The sequence below is a fragment of the Micromesistius poutassou genome, assembly GCF_964030765.1.
Source record: "Micromesistius poutassou genome assembly, chromosome: 13".
NCBI lineage: Eukaryota > Metazoa > Chordata > Actinopteri > Gadiformes > Gadidae > Micromesistius > Micromesistius poutassou.
The window spans coordinates 10,368,293-10,386,599 of record NC_140283.1 but is presented as its reverse complement, the minus strand read 5'-3'; the positions used below and the strand labels follow the sequence as shown (position 1 = coordinate 10,386,599).

General features: G+C 47.5%; 1 protein-coding gene across 2 annotated transcripts in view; it reads left to right on the top strand.

The window, feature by feature from the left end:
- gse1b (Gse1 coiled-coil protein b) overlaps positions 1 to 17,055 on the top strand; it is a 26,603-nt gene extending 9,548 nt beyond the window's left edge. For both annotated transcript variants that reach the window (XM_084477736.1, XM_084477735.1), the window contains exons 3-16: positions 1,765 to 1,967; positions 5,413 to 5,546; positions 6,401 to 6,598; positions 8,581 to 8,736; positions 9,611 to 9,912; positions 10,114 to 10,441; positions 10,581 to 11,233; positions 12,511 to 12,623; positions 13,095 to 13,365; positions 13,797 to 13,910; positions 14,084 to 14,473; positions 14,636 to 14,947; positions 15,099 to 15,202; positions 15,356 to 17,055. In XM_084477736.1, the coding sequence (XP_084333862.1) occupies positions 1,765 to 1,967; positions 5,413 to 5,546; positions 6,401 to 6,598; positions 8,581 to 8,736; positions 9,611 to 9,912; positions 10,114 to 10,441; positions 10,581 to 11,233; positions 12,511 to 12,623; positions 13,095 to 13,365; positions 13,797 to 13,910; positions 14,084 to 14,473; positions 14,636 to 14,947; positions 15,099 to 15,202; positions 15,356 to 15,496 (3,419 nt within the window). In that variant the 3' untranslated portion in view covers positions 15,497 to 17,055. The remainder of the gene's footprint in view (positions 1 to 1,764; positions 1,968 to 5,412; positions 5,547 to 6,400; positions 6,599 to 8,580; positions 8,737 to 9,610; positions 9,913 to 10,113; positions 10,442 to 10,580; positions 11,234 to 12,510; positions 12,624 to 13,094; positions 13,366 to 13,796; positions 13,911 to 14,083; positions 14,474 to 14,635; positions 14,948 to 15,098; positions 15,203 to 15,355) is intronic.
- Positions 17,056 to 18,307: the final 1,252 nt, after the last annotated feature.

The following is an 18,307-nucleotide window of genomic DNA, read 5'->3' as shown; positions in this document are numbered from 1 at the left end:
TCTGGTGCTAAAGTTTTATGGTGTTGCATACCTGGTCCGGTACAACTGCATGTAGTTCTATAAAGAATAAAAAACATCCACTGCCAATCCTACGCGGTCAGTGAAGTTATTAACCTTGAATTGTAAATCGTTTATTTATCAAATAAAAATGCTACTTATAGCTATCATTATGAATTGTAGGCTATGCTTTTTTCTTAGCTGCTTTTCAAACAAGGCTAACAAACTTTGTGTTCTGGAAAATGTGTCATTGTATTTGCCATTATTTATGACATTTTATTGACTAACTGAAGAGGAAGGACGGAGCGATCCGTACATTTTAGTGGTCATATGGTGGCGTTATGGTAGCTTGTTGGTATTTACTTCAGCTTTACTGCAGTCATTAATGGATTGTGTCAGTTCAGGACCCAGAAGGAATTCCCCTCCAATATCTCCCCTCCAAGTAGAAGTAGTTGAAAATGTCATGGACCAGTTTTGACCGAGAATGACTACTCTTCGTTCAATGGCCCCAAACTACATTTAAACAATATATCATTATATTGCTTTCTGCTGGGAGGAATTCTATATTGGATAATCATGATCACATTCAACTGATTTATAGTTCCTTGCATGGGCCTGTGTGTGTTTATGCTTTTGTGTTTGTGCAAATATATGCTGAGCTGTATAATGCAATGTGTGTATGTGTGTGTATGGCTGTGTTAGTGTGTGTGTGTGTGGCTGTGTGTGTGTGTGTGTGTGTGTGTGTGTGTGTGTGGCTGTGTGTGTGTGTGTGTGTGTGTGTGTGTGCTTCAGATCATTGATGTTTTAATGAAGGTGTTGGGTAAGAGCCGACCCACTGTGACCTCCTCTTTGTGCCTGTCCTCGCTCTGTCTCCATTCATCTCCCATAATGAGAATCTAATTACAGCCAATTACAACTAGCTCTCTCTCTCTCCTTCTCTCTCTCAAAATCTCTCTCTCTCTTTCCCAATCTCTCTATCTCTCTGTCACACTCTCTCTCTCAATCTATACGTCGCTTCCTCGCCATCTCTCTCTCTCTGGCTTTTTCCTGCTGTCTGTCACATATATTTTCTGTCCTCTGTCGAGCTCATTATTTAATGTTTTGAAGACGTGTCCGTTTTTGTATCGGTGTATGTCTTTTGTGTGTGTGTGTGTGTGTGTGTGTGTGTGTGTGTGTGTGTGTTTGTGTGTGTGTGTGTGTGTGTGTCAGAGAGAATATGTGTGTGTTTATACATGTGTCTGTGCACTGATCAGCAAGGGAGGGAGTAATTGAATAATTACTGCAAGTGACAGTGCTGACAACACATACAACACACACACACACACACACACACACACACACACACACACACACACACACACTCACCACTCATCTCCATATCACACTCAACCTCTTCATCACATTTCCATCTCGCACCTCCTTCTCTTTCATACCCAGAGCTTTTACCTTGTTTAGAAACCAGAATGTGTCTGTCTTCTACCTGCTTTCCCATTTCCCTGCCATATTCTATTGGACCGGTGTGGAACCTAAATAATTCAGTCCTGTTATGTCATGTTCACTTTACTTGTTGTGTGCTATCTGTTCTGGTCAGCAGGATAGCACAGTGTCTCTCCATCACCAAATATATATTTTTAACAAACAAAGGGGACCTATTGCCATGATAAACACAGACATTAATCTCTCTGTCTTTCTCTCCCCTAATCTGTCTCCGTCTCCCACCCCATCCCCTCTCCATCTCACCCAAACCCCCCCCCCTCCCTCCTGCAGGTTGTCCCCTCAGCGTTGAGTCCTCTCCAGTCTCATCCCCAGCCACCAGCCACAGCTCCCCGGGGACCACCCCCAAGCGAGGCTCCTCTGGGCCCCAGCCCCCAGGCCTGAGCAGGGGCCAGGGTCACCCCGGCACCCCTCCGGTCGTCCCCATCGCCCCCATCAAGTCCACCAACGGCCTCTGGAGGGCTGAGGGAGGACAGGTAATGCTTAGCCTTATGTTGAACGTGCTACAAACCAGTTTATCCTCCTGTGTAAAAAGTTGATGGTGCAGAACTGGATTCATGTGGTGGTTCTCGCTCCCTTTGTTCACGTTTGGCTCTTCACAGATCCTTTTGCTGAAAATATGTAGGTTGACAAACTTGCTCATTACCACATGTTGGTCTATTCAGCAAAGTATGCCAGCATGCCTTTAATTATGTCTTTATGTGGAACATCTAAATAACGAAGGGAAAGTTATGTTTCGGTTAGAACCTTTATTTAGCCAGGGTAGGCTTTGTGTTTTTCTATATCTTCTTTTGTCTGTTTTTCTGTTGTAAACAGGACTCTGAGGATTATGGGGTGTGCTAGAACCACATTTTCACATGGGTCACAAACCAAATGTACTAAACTGCAAAAATAAGTTAGTGTTACCCTCTTTGCGCATGTAGTGTGAAAGAGAACATGACTTGTGAACAAGTCATACTGATATATATATGACTCTTCATACTGCTCTGTTTCATTGCTGTTTGCTTGTATGGTTTGCTTTGTTTTAAAGTTCCGGTTTCACTTTGAAATATCCTTCTTCTTTGGCACAATCACTTTTCTTTGGCACAGATCGCGTCACGCAAGGAAATGCTAATTCTAGAGTTTTCGCATGCAAACTTTAAATAAAAGGCCTTCTGTGTTTTGCTACCAAAAGTCCTCATTCATGTGTATCTTCGCAGAAGCATGTTTTAACCTTGATGTGGCAAAGGACTGGGATCTCATCCAGGGTGGATTGCAACCAAATTTCTTCTTTACTAATTCCATAATGCACTATGCATAGTTATAGCCGGTGGCAGCGAACCCAAAATCATGTGTTTAATTCTTATATTTTTAAGGTGTTAAATTATCTGAGGAATGTAAATAACGAACAAGACACTTAAATACTAAAATACCATTACTGGTTCCAAAATTACTATAATAATAGCATAATGCAGAAAGAACTAGTGTAAAATCAGAAGTTTTTGCTAATCTTTTTCATTTATGGAACCTTTTAAACGCATTTCCAGTTCTTTCTGTGACGTCGACCCAGAGGACATACACTAACACAACAGTGTGTGTTAGTTCGTTGTGCTCCATCTGGGGAGCGGTTGAGGCGTATATTGATGCGGTTAATGTCAATATGAATGTCCAAGAGGTTTAAGCTTCTCTGACACCGTTCCGTTCTGTTCATAGTGTTCCAATTTGAGCTGAGGTTCACTTTTAGGATGGTGAAGTTTAGATTTAAAGAGTGAAAATGTTAACTGGGTTAAAAATACTTGATTAGATGTTACAAATGAGGTTAGTGTTTGGTACGGTTGAATTATGTAGGCATTATATTGTATGGCTTTATCAATGGATGAATTGTTATATGGATGGATGGATAGGGGATGGATGGCATTCTTGCCTCAAAATAATTGAAGTTTTGTGCTGTATTCTTGAGTAAGGTCAAAGCACCATTCCTCTGCTCTCCCATTACGTCCTGTCTATTTCTATCATTCTGTCTTTCATCTTTGCACAACAATCTGTCTCCCTCCAACCTGTCTTGTTTCTCATTGTCTCTCTTCTTTCTGTGTTATCTCTTGTTTTTGACTGCAGGCATTCATCTATATGTTGTCTGTCTCTTTATCTTACTTTATATAAATCTCTCAAATCTGTTTCCCTCAGCCCCTCTCATCATCTTTGCTCCATCACTTCATCCCCCCTTTCTCTCTCTCTCTCTCTCTCTCTCTCTCTCTCTCTCTCTCTCTCTCTCTCATCCTCTGTTGTGTCTTAATTCCTCACCCTCTTTGCTTCTCACCTCCCCCCTCTCTCTCTTGCCTTCGTCACTGCCTGTTGTCAATGACTTCCTGTTACACACTCTCCTCTCTCCCATCCTCTGTGGTGACTTTCTTCTTCTCTCGCCCATGTCTGTTTCGGCTCCACACAAGCGTTTTCTAGATACTGGGGGGCGATGGAGACTGGCTCCGATTGTCTTTGCTCTCCCTGTGGTGTGTGTGTGTGTTTGTGTGTATGTGTGTGTGTGAGTGTTGGGTGTGTGTGTGTGTGTGTGTGTTGGTGTTGGGTGTGTGAGTGTTGGGTATGTGTGTGTGTGTGTGTGTGTGTGTGTGAGTGTGTGTGTGTGTGTGTGTGTGTGCATGTGCGTGTGTGTGTGTGTGTGTGTGTACTTGACCCCTAACCACAAAAGGTCTTAGGATGTGAACAGGGAGGTTGTGTGTGTGTGTGTGTGTGTGTGTGTGTGTGTGTGTGTGTGTGTGTGTGTGTGTGTGTGTGTGTGTATGCGTTAAGAGTGAATTTAGGCTCCAGACAATGGCGGGGTTAGCCCCCTCAATGCTGGCTTCCCCCTGGATCAGAGCTCCCTTTCTCCAGCCTCACAAAGACGAGTCTGTGGCTCTGGCTGCACAGGACCCATTCAGACATTCACAGCCATACAGCAGGGGGGGGCGGGGGGGGCTGGTCAGGAAGACAAAGAAAAAGGATGTTGAGGAGAGAGAGAAGAATGAAAAAAGAGAGGGAAGGCTATAGTACAAGCACGCTGGAATGAGAAAGGGAGGAAGAGAGAGAGTTTTGCCGTGCATAATGTATTTCAACCTCACTGCAGGTCTGTGCATGAGGTAATTGGACCGAGAATAATGGAGTACAGATCAATATGTCTAATTGGAATAGAAGTGTGTGTGTGTGCACATGTATGGCTGAATCTTGGACGGCTATTGGTTATCTGTCTGGGTCAAACGATGGCTGCGGTCCAAAGCTACTGTGCTCTCTCCCTCGCTTAGAGCCCCATTGGCTCATTATTCTGAAGAGGTCCCTCTTTGAAACACTTTGTTTATGCTAGTGAGCTAGAGCGGGTTGATAATTGGCAAGCCAGGGTTGGAATGGATTTCCATAAGAGAGATATTCAAAGATATTCAAATGTATGCAATGTGTAGGGATTCCTACTACACACACGCACACACAAGTGTGCTTCAAACCAGACAAACAGAACAACTTTAGCAGTGTGCACGTCTTGTGCACGTCTTTGTGACTACAGTGGGCCTGACCTATGTCATGATTGGTCACTGTCGGGGGGGTGGCATCAGTTTTTCAGAAGATACTCTGGTCACCTACTTTACACTTAGAGGAGAATGCTCAACAAAATTAGAGCTTTTAGAGGCCAAGAGACAATCTCATGCAGAATCCCATATGACATGTTTCTGCACATGAAGTGGTTCAAGTGGGTTTACTCATTCTTTTAGTTATAATTCGTTGTTGTATTCTTGTATTCTTGCGCATATTTTGGATGCGAGTGTGTTTCTAAATTGTTGGAGGGTATTTCAACACAGAGAAAGAAGTGAAAAAGAGTTGAAAAGGAAGTTGAAATTAAAATGTTCTTGTTGCCTGTCTGTTTCTCCTCCGCATGTGTGTGTGTGTGTGTGTGTGTGTTAGTCAGAGTCAGTGTGTGCTGTGAGTAACCAGGTCCAGCAGGACAAGAGGAGCTCTCCACTGTTGTCTCCTCACCCTCTGCTTCACCCCTTCGGCCTCAGCACAGTCATCCAGGATCATAGAATGCAGAGCCATAGGTAACACACACACACACACACACACACACACACACACACACACACACACACACATACACACACACAAACACACACATTCATGCAAAGACACACACACACACACATACACACACACACACACACACACACACTCATGCACACAAACACATACACATATACACACATTGATGCACGGGCACACACACACACACACACACACACACACACACACACTCAAACACATTTACACACTAGACACACTCAAACAAACATTCATGCACATGCACATGCACACATACATACACACACACACACACACACACACATTAACTTACATAAGCAAGAGTAATAATAAGAGAGTACCTGTGTCATAAGCGTGTTGTAAAGAAATGGTAGTCTGTTACATCTACTCGAAAAGATACACCGTGGTCTGACCAAGGAAGAACTCAAATCCTGGACCAACCACTTAAATGGTTGAACATCAAGTTTGAGTTGATGTCGCAGGCCGCGTATGAAGCAGAACTGGCCTATATTATAACATAGCATACATAACATGACGCTTCCCGTTTAAAGGAACTCATAATAACTCATATACAGTAGATAGGATCTGCTCTGATCAGCTTATATAGGCTCAGCTCGCCACATTTGGTTCATATCTAAATCTGCAGGTGCTGCCACATGTGTATGCATGTTTGATGAGAGGATTATTCAAAGGCTATTTACAGGTTGAGTTGCGTATTTGGAATATTGTTCTTTGGCCAAATGGCTATAAAGAGAGCGAGAAAGACCCCGATCATGAATAGAAGAGAGTATTCATAGTGTCTTGCTACCAGGTCACCAGTCGTTGACCCCCAGTCCTCCCCTCTGTCCGTCAGCCTACCAGGTCAGATGCACCCTGTGGTGCCGTCGGGCGCGGTCCCCGAGGAGTACCTGAGGGGGCTGCGGCCCTTCCCCACCCCTGAGGACCTCCGCCTCAGCTCCCTGCCTCTGGGCCTGGACCCCGCCACGGCCGCCCACGCTGCTGCTGCCTACTACCACCCTGCCTACCTCCACCACCCTCTAGCAATGCACAGGTAACCAGCTCCCTACCTCCACCCCCTCTAGTGGGACACAGGTAACCAGCTCCCTACCTCCACCACCCTCTAGCAATGCACAGGTAACCAGCTCCCTACCTCCACCACCCTCTAGTGGGACACAGGTAACCAGCTCCCTACCTCCACCACCCTCTAGTGGGACATAGGTAACCAGCCCCCTACCTCCACCCCCTCTAGTGGGACACAGGTAACCAGCTCCCTACCTCCACCACCCTCTAGTGCAGCGGTTCTCAAAGTGTGGGGCGCGCCCCACTGGTGGGGAACAGAGCCGTGACAGGTGGGGCGCGACAAACGGGAGGAAATTTCACTGAAAACTCCACATTTCTTATGGTAGGAGTGAAGGCTTGACAGTAGGGCTGGGCGATATGGACCACAAGTCATATCTCGTATTTTCAAGCAGAATGTCGCTATAAGATATATACATGCTATAAAATAAGTGCTGTCGCCGCACTCCAACTCGTCATTCTACATCGGGGGCGCCGCGTCGCTGTGCTCGTTAACCTGCCTGTAGGCCAGGGTAGCTAAACATTTTAAAATTAGTCAGTCAAAAACAGTCGGAGCAAGATGTGGCAAATACATGTTTCTCGCTGAAGGGGATTTTAAAAAGTGGCGCGAGCGGAAGAGCGGGGGCCGGGGGGGAGCGTGTGTGAGCCAGAGGCAGAGCGGGACGGAGAGAGAGGTGAGCAGAGCAGAGTCCTGCACGCCTCTCATTTTGCAAACCCGCACCCGTCCTTATACCCGCACAACTTAAAACCACATCCGACCTGAATATCAGATCCAGCACCGGAGAAGTCTCGCTCACTTGCTGCGCGGGATGCACTGAGCAGGGATGGCGAGGATAAATCTGTCAATCTGAGCGATATTGGGAAACGAACGACCGTGCTTCTCGCCACCGCGATCACACACCGACAGAGTCGTCTTTAGGTGTTGTAACCGAGCAGCAGCTTCGTCCTGATGCAGAGCCTCGTCACTGGAGTCCTCCCCGTCCGATAGCGTGTCCGCTGAGTCGCTGACACTCCAGCTCGCTTCTCGGCCGGGGGGGCACTGCTCGCATATTTTGTAGATGTGTCACTAATAATGATTTTTTTTATTTGAAATAGGCCTACATTTGAACATTTTAAGCTTGCAGCTTTGCAGCCACTCATGCAGGTATAGGTCTCATGAGTTCAATTGCTCACCTGTCTTGCCAAATGCATTGCTCGTCTTTTTTTTTTTTAACAGATTGCAAAGTGGCACTTTTATTTTCTCTTTTTCTGAACTTGGAATAAGTCATGACACAGCTGCACTTTTATTTTCTCTATTGTTGAACTTGCTGTTATTTGATGTTATTGAGTTAGAATTTAGATACAACATGATGTTACTTCAATAAATGTGGAGATGTTAAGATTGGCGTATTTCGTTAGCGTTGTGTTGGGGCGATGGGGGCAGGTGGGGCTTGAACATCCCCCCTTGTCCAAAGTGGGGGGTGACCGAAAAAGTTTGAGAACCACTGCTCTAGTGGGACACAGGTAACCAGCCCCCTACCTCCACCACCCTCTAGTGCTATACAGGTAACCAGCTCCCTACCTCCACCACCCTCTAGTGCTATACAGGTAACCAGCTCCCTACCTCCACCACCCTCTAGTGCTATACAGCTCCCTACGTAAACATGGTTAAGTTGAGGTATAAGGTTAGAGATGGTTCAGTATAGGTTGAGTTTAGTTAAGGCTATAGTACAAGCACGCTGGAATGAGAAAGGGAGGAAGAGAGAGAGAGTCGTGGATCTACATTGCCGTGCATGATGTATTGCAACCTCACTGCAGGTCTGTGCATGAGGGAATTGGAACTTGGTAATTGTAACCAGCTCCCTACGTAAAGATGGTTATGTTAAGGTATAAGGTTAGAGATGGCTAAGTTGTCGAGTTTAGTTCCTGTGTGGGGTAAGGCAGGGTCATACTGACAGTCCTGTTTTTCTCCTGCAGGATGGAAGAGTCTCTGTGTCTCTCCGCGCTACGCTCGCAGTTCTACTCTGTACCTGCAGGGGGCGCCTTCCCTTCCCTCCACCACTCGGGCCTTCACCTGCATCTGCCTGGAGCCCGCTATCCTGGGGAGCTCAACCACACCGCTCTGGCCGATAGGTAACACACACACACACACACACACACACACACACACACACACAGAAACACACACACACACACACACACACACACACACACACACACACAGAAAAACACACACTTTCTTTATTTGTTTCTTTCTCTGTACACGGTGGGTGCAGGTTGTTTACAGCTCTCTCTCCAGGGTGCATCCTATACACTGACACACCCTGACCTTCTTACAGTTGCTCAGCTACACACACTAACATGTAGCTGGCGCCGCACACAAAAGTACACACATCCCGGTACAAACACACACGCATAGGAAATCACAGAAATATCAGGAATCATCAAGAATATCTCAAAATGTGTTAGTTTCTGAATGATGTAATGCAAAAAATAATCTGTTTAGCTATAATCGTTTTTCCTTCTTTTTCTTGCTTCCTGCTTTTTCCTGCTTCCTGCTTTTTTTCATATTGAATGTATGATATGCAATTGGTATGTGTGTTTGTGAGCATATGTGTGTGTCCTTCTCCTGTGGATACCATTAAGTGTTCATCTGTTATTGCGCAGTCATGCTGTGTATGGATTATTTTTCTCATGGTGTGCAGAGTGTGTGTTAGAGTGTGAGAGTATGTGTATGTGTGTCTGTGTGTGTTAAAGAACATGTTTGTGTGTCTCTGGGTTAAAGAACATGTGTGTGTGTGTGTATGTGTGTGTGTGTGTGTGTTAAAGAGTGTGTGCGTGTGTGTGAGTGTGTGTGTGTGTGTGTGTGTGTGTGTGTGTGTGTGTGTGTGTGTGTGTGAGTGTGTGTGGTTACCCGTGTGTGGGTTAGTATCGGCCTCATGTTGGGTGTTGCATCTCTCACCTTCTCCCTGTGTGTGTGTGTGTGTGTGTGTGTGTGTGCCCAAAGGCTACAGATGGAGAATGAGCTCCGCCAGCGAGACAGAGAGCAGGAGCGCGAGCGTGAGAAGGAGAGGGAGCGAGAGCGGGAGAGAGAGCGGGAGAGAGAGAGGGACAGGGAGGAGGAGAAGGAGAGGGAGCGCGAGAGGGATTTGGAGAGGCAGAAGGAGAGACAGAGGGAGAGGCAGAGGGAGAGACAGCAGCAGATGGCTAGAGCCGTCGAGAGCCACTACCTGGCAGAGCTGCAGGCTCGGAGACCGCCACCAGAGGGCAGAGTCACGCCTGGAGAGAGACTGACGCCCAGCCGACCAGGTACACACACGCACACACTCACACACACACACACAGACAGATGCACACACACACACACACACTTGCACACACGCACACACACAGACACACACACCACATGCATACACACACACACACACACGCACACACACACACACACACACACTATCTCTGTCTCTCTGCTTCAGTGCACCCAACTGATTTGATGCATTGCTGTTCTAGCTCCTCATTCAGATATAGTGAAGGAGCAGGACCACCCGAGTCTTCCATCACAGAAGCCTCTGTCCCACCAGCATGGGCTCCAGTCATCGCTGGGCTCCATCCCGTACCCAGTGCCCAGCTTAGTGCCCTCCCACATGGGTAAGCACCAGGCGGCCACAGCTACAGGGCTCCATGGACAGCTAGCCGCTGCCATGATGTCCCACAGGGCCGGCGAGGAGGGCTGGATGTCACGACAACGGAGGCAGGAGAGACAGGAGAGGGAGGGGCCATCCGAGCTGTGCCTTAGGTTACCCGGGAAAGGGGCGGAGCCCAGGCGGGACATGCACAGGTGAGAGAGCCCAAAACCATGCAGGATGGTTGAAATACACAACGTCACGATGTCTTGACAGCAGGTTTCCAATCACATTGAGTCCGAGGGCTGGCAGTGACTTATATTTACAGATATTTTCTTTTTTTTCCCCCTATAGAGTCAACTCAGTCCAACAACATTCAAATAACAGAGAGGCAACCCCACGTTTAGGGGGCCCACCCCCCTTGATCTCCCCCAAAACGTTATCAGCCCACCCCTCTCACCCACACCATCCCCCTCGCCCGCCCCACCCTCCCACCACTCTCTGGAACCCCGCCTCGCTGGTCAACAACACCCCCATGGACTGCCATCACAAAGCCGCCCACGGCCCCCCCAGCCGCCCGCCTCCAGGCCTGACCCGGGCCGACCGGGTCCCAGGCTGGACCCCGGAGAGGCCGGAGGACGGCGAGCGGAGCCGGGCCGAGGCCCCAGACAGGTACCCCGCCCCGGGGGCAAGCAGAGGCACACAGGAACACCCAGGGTTCTGGAGCAACGGCGAGCAGCACAGAGCCGCCTCCCATAACCAGCAGCAGCAGCAGCAGCAGCACCACCACCACCACCACCATCACCAGCCCCATCACGCCCCCAGCACCCTCCACCAGGGGCCTCCCAAGACCGTGTCGACGGCGGGCCCGGGGCCCAGGGAGCGCCAGGGCGTGCCGGCCGCGCCCCGGAGCACGCTGGTGTACGACGAGGTTCTGCAGCAGCACCGGCTGCTCCTCAGCAAGCTGGACCTGGAGGAGAAGAGGAGGAAGGAGGCCAGAGAAGGAGGTGAGCCGGTCACACATACCAAGGGTTTATCTTTGCGCAAAGGTTCAAATGAGTAGAATATAATTGTTTCCGTTCCATTAACAGTGGAAGGGTTTTTTCGTTTCTGGAGGGTAATGTTTACTGGCAAAGACAAGCAATTCTAACCAATTGTATTTTACCCGTAATTGGAATGACGACTTTAAATTCAGATATTGCACCATCCCGAGTAGTGAACTTAAAGAGCATGCTCATTTAGAGCAAAGCTGTTAGGGGGATAGAGAGAAAAAGGACTGGGTGTTGAGATGCTGAGCCTTGCAGAAAAGAATGGGACTCTAATGCCGCTTTTCCACCGCCAGTACCAGCTCGACTCGACTCGACTCGCCACGCCTTTTTTGCGTTTCCATTGGCAAAAAAAGTACCTGGTACCTAGTGCCGGGTACTTTTTTTTAGTACTACCTCCGTCGAGGTTCCAAGCGAGAGGAGTAGGTACTTTTGTGTGACGTAAACAGGCTGCTGGTAACTGATTGGCCAGCAGCTGTAAATGGGAATAATCTCTCAAAGTTAAGTTGTGTCCGGCGTGGTTGGAGTCCACGAACCCGCTCCCGAGGGGGACACTGATCAGCGTTTCGCCGTGTGTGTCGCTCCTTTCCCGGGGCTAGAGTTAGGCTGCGCGTCGTTATGTGTGTCGGGCGTGGTTGTGTGTGTCCGGCGTGGCTGGAGTCCACGGACCGGCTCCGGAGGATCAGCGTTTCGCTGTTTCGTTTCAGTGTCGTTCCTTTCCTAGGGCTCGAGTTTCGCCTTGATCAACGTTACCGTATGACAACAATAGACGCGCAGTCATTGCGCTTTTTATTTTATTTTATTTCCCATCCCATCATAACCTTTCCCGGGAATCAGGAAATAGTCTTGATCAGATTCATATTTCCCGGGAATCGCGTCTCCCGTGATTAAAACCTAATGACGACCCGCCCATGGTGGAGAGGTTCTTTTCTACGACCCGCCCACATTGAAGAGGTACTTTTTTAGATGGAAACGCAACCAAACCGAGTTGAGTCGAGGCGAGTCGAGTCGAGTCGAGTTGGTACTGGCGGTGGAAAAGCGGCATAAAGTGGTCAACAAATGATGACTGTTGCCAGTGTATTCCTATGGAACTCAGCTTTGAAGCACAACCTAGGGTTGGTGCTACCCTGAGCTTCATCTGGCCTTTACGGCCTTCATCTGGACTGTAAGGCCTTCATCTGGACTGTAAGGCCTTCATCAGGACTGTAAGGTGACATGCATGGCTCTGTGTCCTGCAGGATTCTACTATGAAATGGAGGAGTCGTACGACGAGAGTGATGAAGAGGAGGTGAAAGCTCATCTCAAGAGAGTCACCCAGCAGCCCCCACTTAAACTGGACGCCTCTTCTGAGGTACACACACACACACACACACACACTCTCTCAAACACACAAGCACATGCACATGTACACGTACACGCACACACACACACACACACACACACACACTTCCACAACCCAGCAACCCCCACTCAAACCAGATGCCTCCTTTGATGTACCAATGCACACGCACATACACACAACCCAGCAGCACCCCCACTTAAACCCCCACTTAAAGTGGATGAAAAATACACATAAATGCATGCATTTAGTATACAGTAGGATTTATGTTAGATTTTCCTTATATTGGGGCAGCAGTGGCTCAGGATGTAAATATAAGAAATATGGTAACACAAAATAGTAAATGCAGCCATGCATTTTCTTCTTTATCAAAACACACAAAAATATCAAAGTATTGAATATAGAGAATACCCATTCCGGGTTCCCGACATTAGTCTCCACTGACAGTGTGCCCTCTGAACGCCGCCGCCTCCCCCCTCTCAGAAAGTGGAGTTCCTGGGCGCCCTGGGCCTGACCACGCAGCGCCACCGCGGCGAGATCCTGGAGAGGAAGAGGAGGAAGTGGAGGAGGATGATGAGGGAGCGCAGTCCGTCGCCACCGCCACCGGCCGCGCAGGGGAGGAGGAAGCGCTGCCCCTCGCCCCTCACCACCCCCTACACGGCCGCGCAGATGGACAGCAGCCCCACGCTGGAGGAGAAGAAGGGCTTCCTGCAGATGTTCAGCCTGGCCCACGTCACCCCGCAGCAGAGGAGAGGTGAGCCCCGCCCCCCCGCCCCTGCAGGCGCTCTCTGCTCATGGAGGCCTGGAGGTCCGGTTCAGACGCTACGTCAGGAGTAAATGATATATAGACGCATATAAAAGACTCAGAAGACCCAAAGTCCTACTGAATCACAGGATAGGTCTTAAAACATTTCTCACTACATAAGATAAACAGATTACAAAGCCCTTCTTCAAAGGGGTTTGAAGAGAGAACAGGTTTATCTCTTGATGTTTATCTCTTGATGTTAATTATGGGCCCTGACATTTCAACGCACCCATAATTAACTTAATGAGCTACACCTGTTTTCACTCCTACTTTCTACTGTTACACCTCCGCTGAAGGCCTGTTAAGAGGGTTCAAACGTTCCTTCAGCTGTCTGTTTGAGCAATGCGTGTGTGCGTTCTGACGTCCCCTTCTGCCTGTAGATAAGGAGCAGACGGAGGGGCTGCTGAGGGCCATTCAGCAGAAGACCGTGACGCTGGACACCCTCAGATACAATCCGTTACCCGCTTGTATCAGCCCTCCTACTCCCCCTAGAGGTGAGATGAAGAAATACGCCCACACGTGGATCAACAACTCATTTCATTGTGTAAATGTATACATGTGCGAAAATGCAGACCTGCGCACAACCACACACACACATATACACACATACGTTTTCACCACGTATTCTAGTCAGTGCTTCAATTGATCTGTGCCCATCTTCCTTCAGGCGACTCCTCAGAAGTCCGTCTACAAGGCCAATCCAAAGGACAGGACTCCCCAGGCTCCTCCCCTCCCCCCTCCCACCCAATCGGCAAGCACTGCGTCGACCCGTTCAAGCCCTACCCGGAGACCCAAACACCTCATCATCCCCTGCCGGCACTCCTGCACGCCGGAGAGAAGGCTGCATTTAAGAACACGTTACAGTCGACCAAGAAGCACCACCTCCAGCCGCAGGGCTTTCAGCACAGCCACCTCTCACCGGCCCCGCGGAAGGAGCCCGGCCCGGGTCTCCAGAACGGGAGGAGTCGTCCCTGGGAGAAGTTCACCCCGGAGGCCTTTGCGCAGCAGTTCCACCACGCTGTGCTGCAGTCAACACACCACACGCTGCAGGGCAATGGTAAGGCACAGCTGGGGGGGGGGGGGGGGGGGGCTTCCCTCCGTCCTTCCCCCTGCCCGCTGCTCCCCAATCGATTGGTTGAAATGATGAAGTGAGAGGTTTGGTTTGATCATTGATTGGCTGATTGAGTGGTTGAAACGATGTACGTGTGTTTGCCTGCAGGCGTCCCAGAGGTCAACATGAAGGCCAACCCCTCGCTGCCTCTCAACATGTCCTCGGCCATGAAGAGACCCAGGGTCCACTCTTCTCCTCCTCAGCCCGCCTACCACAACGGACATCACTCCCAACGCCCGGGGGCCTGTGAAGTCCCCGGATCACAGGAACGCCTGTCCGGGGAAGAGGAGGAGCAGGGAGAGTCTGGACAGGATGAGGAGGACGAGGAGGAGGATGAGGGGGAGATGGAGGTGGCGGAGGCGCCCAGGAGGTGGAGCGGAATAGAAGCCATCTTTGAAGCCTATCAGGAGTACACTGAAGGTGGGCTCAGCTCAGTGGGGGTTACTGCTTTCAATGTGGGAAGGTTTTCACCAAGTTGTTCTGACATATTGCCGGATGTTCACAATAGGATGTTCTCTCACAGGAGGAGGAAGGTCCCCCAGAGTAAACTAGACGTGTTTCTTCCTTACAGAGTGGAGCGTAGAGCGCCAGGTGCTGCACGGTCAATGCAAACGGCTGGAAGCTCAGAACCACACACTCACCAGGACAGCAGAGCAGATGTCTGTCACCATGGGGGTAAGGCCTTCCTTCTCAGTCCAAAAATGGTCCTCAGCCCACTATTAGGCTTATTTGTGTTGTCTTTCTTCCTTTGTGGATAAGCTGTTACTCCCTGTGTGTGTCAGATCAAAATAGGTCTGATTAAAGAGGTTTTATTTTTTTCTTCATCAGGAGTTGGTGGGACAGAGACAGAAGGTGAGGGAGGAGAGGGAACGGCTGCAGGCCCAGCTGGAGCACTTCAGAAGATGCCTGACTCTTCCCAGCATTCACTGGGGCAGGGGGCAGGTCCACAGTCACGGGGCCCCAAGGTGACCCCTGAGCCCTGGGGCCCAACGCACTCATCTGATACTGAGCCTCTCCATGGATACGAGTGGAGGACTTGGTTCAGATCTCTGAAAGCACTTGAAGCTGTCATATCGTTGTTTTTATTCTACCTTAATAGCTTAATTCTGTGCTGCTACCTGAGCAATCCTAGTTCCGGGTGACTCCTTGTCATGTCTGCCATGGTGGCCGTGTTCACCTGACAAGGCCATCGTCAGGATCAGTGCATCCTGGTCACGTTCTGAACTCGCACACCTTACTGCTACTGCAATTCAGCAACACTGTGTAGCTATTTTGTAACTTGTGCTAGAATAATGCTTACAATGTCTACCCGTACCCCTTGTTGGCTTTAAGGACTTACAGTCTTGGCTCATATTGTGTTTGTTTAGCATTGGCTGTTAATAACACAGTTGCGTTTCACTGCAGACTACTGAAAGGTGTCTGTTTTAGTCCCTTGGTGAAACAAACCGTTTGAAGCACACACTCAGGCCTTAAATGTGATGCAGTGGAACAAGAAGCCTGCATAGTTCCCCTAGCTCTCTTAGAGCAGAGGCATGTTATATACAGGGTACCATAGCCCTCTGGTGCAGCAGTTTGTAATGCTGGCGCTTTCTAGTTAGGGGTCTATTGCTTATGTGTTCCATGTACGGTTATCAAGGGAATAGGACTCATGCTACAGACAATATCTAGAACTAAGTAATACAATATCAATGGCAAAAAAATATAAAGGTTCAAAAAACGATTTAATTGATAGTGAAAGTAGATACATTTCATTTCATGTATTTTTGGTTTTCTATAGGTAGTGCTTGAAGTGGAAGAATATGAGTGTAGGTACTCCTATTTATTGTCATGGGCGTTAGATTGGGTATTTCTAGTCGGAACGTAAAACACCATGTCAGGCTGCAATTTAAATACATGCATGTCAATATTGAATAAGGATTAGGCTGACTGAAGCAGAAGCACAAACACAAGGAGTCATGATTTGTGAGCATATGTACTGCCTTAATACTTGATGGGGAGAGAGACATCAGCACCTAACCCTGGTACCCCACTTGGAGGTGGGGTACACTACAAAGGTCCCCCACTTTTGTATTCCTAAGATTGGCATTTGTAAGATCACGTTGTATATGAATTGCTTCTGGTCCCAATGAAATCTTGTCTGATCTTTTTAGATACCTGAACAGGATTCTTGTCAGGAGCGAGAAGCTCTAGGGGTTGACTATGGAAACCTTTTCCAGGCTGTGATCAGGATTAAATTATCATTGTTTTAAAAAGGAAATGTCACTCTCCCCTTGTAAGACTCGTTTTTACGTTACTTTACAGTTCACTCTACAGTGAACTTCTAAGCGAGACACTCTGACACATGGGTGGTGTTGGTTGGGGGGGATAAAAGTAGGATTTTCCCAGGATTCATTCCTGGGAGCGTATACAGGGAGTGCTTCCTGTGTTTAGGAAAAAAAAGTTATCAAAGCCTTTCTGAGAAAAAACATTTTTGTCAGAAAATATAAAAGCCAAATTAACCTTTGGTTTCCTTAAAGGTAAAAAGCTGTTAAGATTGTGTAATTTACCAAAATCACCTGATACCATATTTAATATATATTTTTTGTCTTTGTATGTTCTTTGTGTGACAAACATTGGAATGCACTATCTATTTTTGGATATTAATAAATGACACAACTTCAGTTATTCTACTGTAATCATTTTTTTATTAAAAATAGCTTATTCATATTGTCTGAAATAGGAAACAAATATTTTCTTATCTTGGACCTGCATCTGTATTGAAGGTTACCAGAGGCTTGGACAGACACTGTCTATCTGTAATCTTTACCCTGAATTTAGTTGGAGTTAGTCCGTCAACAGGCCATGAAATCACATTCATTCTTTTTGTTGCCATTTGTTTAAATCGACTGTTATGTGATATATTATTTGAGTTTTACAATTATAATGAACTATTTATTAACAAATATTACTGTATATTCTGATGGTGATTTACAATAAAATACTAATAATATAATTAACTTGTATTTTTTTTTCTGTGTATCAGAAAAAACATTATTATGAATTAGATGCACCCAAATCTTGGCTTAGAAATCTTTCTGTAATATAACAACCAATTTTACCGTCCCATCTCAGTCATATTTGAGGAATGATCAATCAAATGAAGGATTTGGATATTAGATGGATTGTTACATTCATGCATATTGTTTTTTAAAAAGTTAGTTCTATAGGTTAATGATAAACAACTTCAGCTGCGTAATTGTTGTGGCTACGGTCAGGGTGAGGATCAGAAGCACCTCAAGTTATTTTGGTACATCTCTGTATTTATGGTCATATTGCAGTTAGTTATTCATCAGCAACTGCTGTAGGCTGTACATGAACCATGACGCGTTCATGTGAAAGCTGACCCATGTGACTAGCACAAGGTGTAACCAGGACCTCTGCATGAACCCCAGAATCCATTAATGTACGAATAGAACATTGAACAAGCGAAAGATGCCAGCAGCAGATGTGTAAATAAAAGGCTCATATCTGACTACAAATGTGTCATTATGCTCAGGCTGTCCCCCTGCGGCTTCTATTACCACAAGGAAAGAACTGATTCTATAAGCTCAGTCCTCACGGTGTCGTGTGGTTTTATGGGAGGCCTTAATTGCCTGGTGAATACCTGCTGAATGTATTCCCAATTCCATTTTTATTCAGTCTCCAAAAACAAATCAAGGGAATGCAAAACAAGCAGACAAAAACGACTGCACATTAAAACACTAAACTGTTTGTTGTTCTTATCTTCCGGGTAGCCGATGA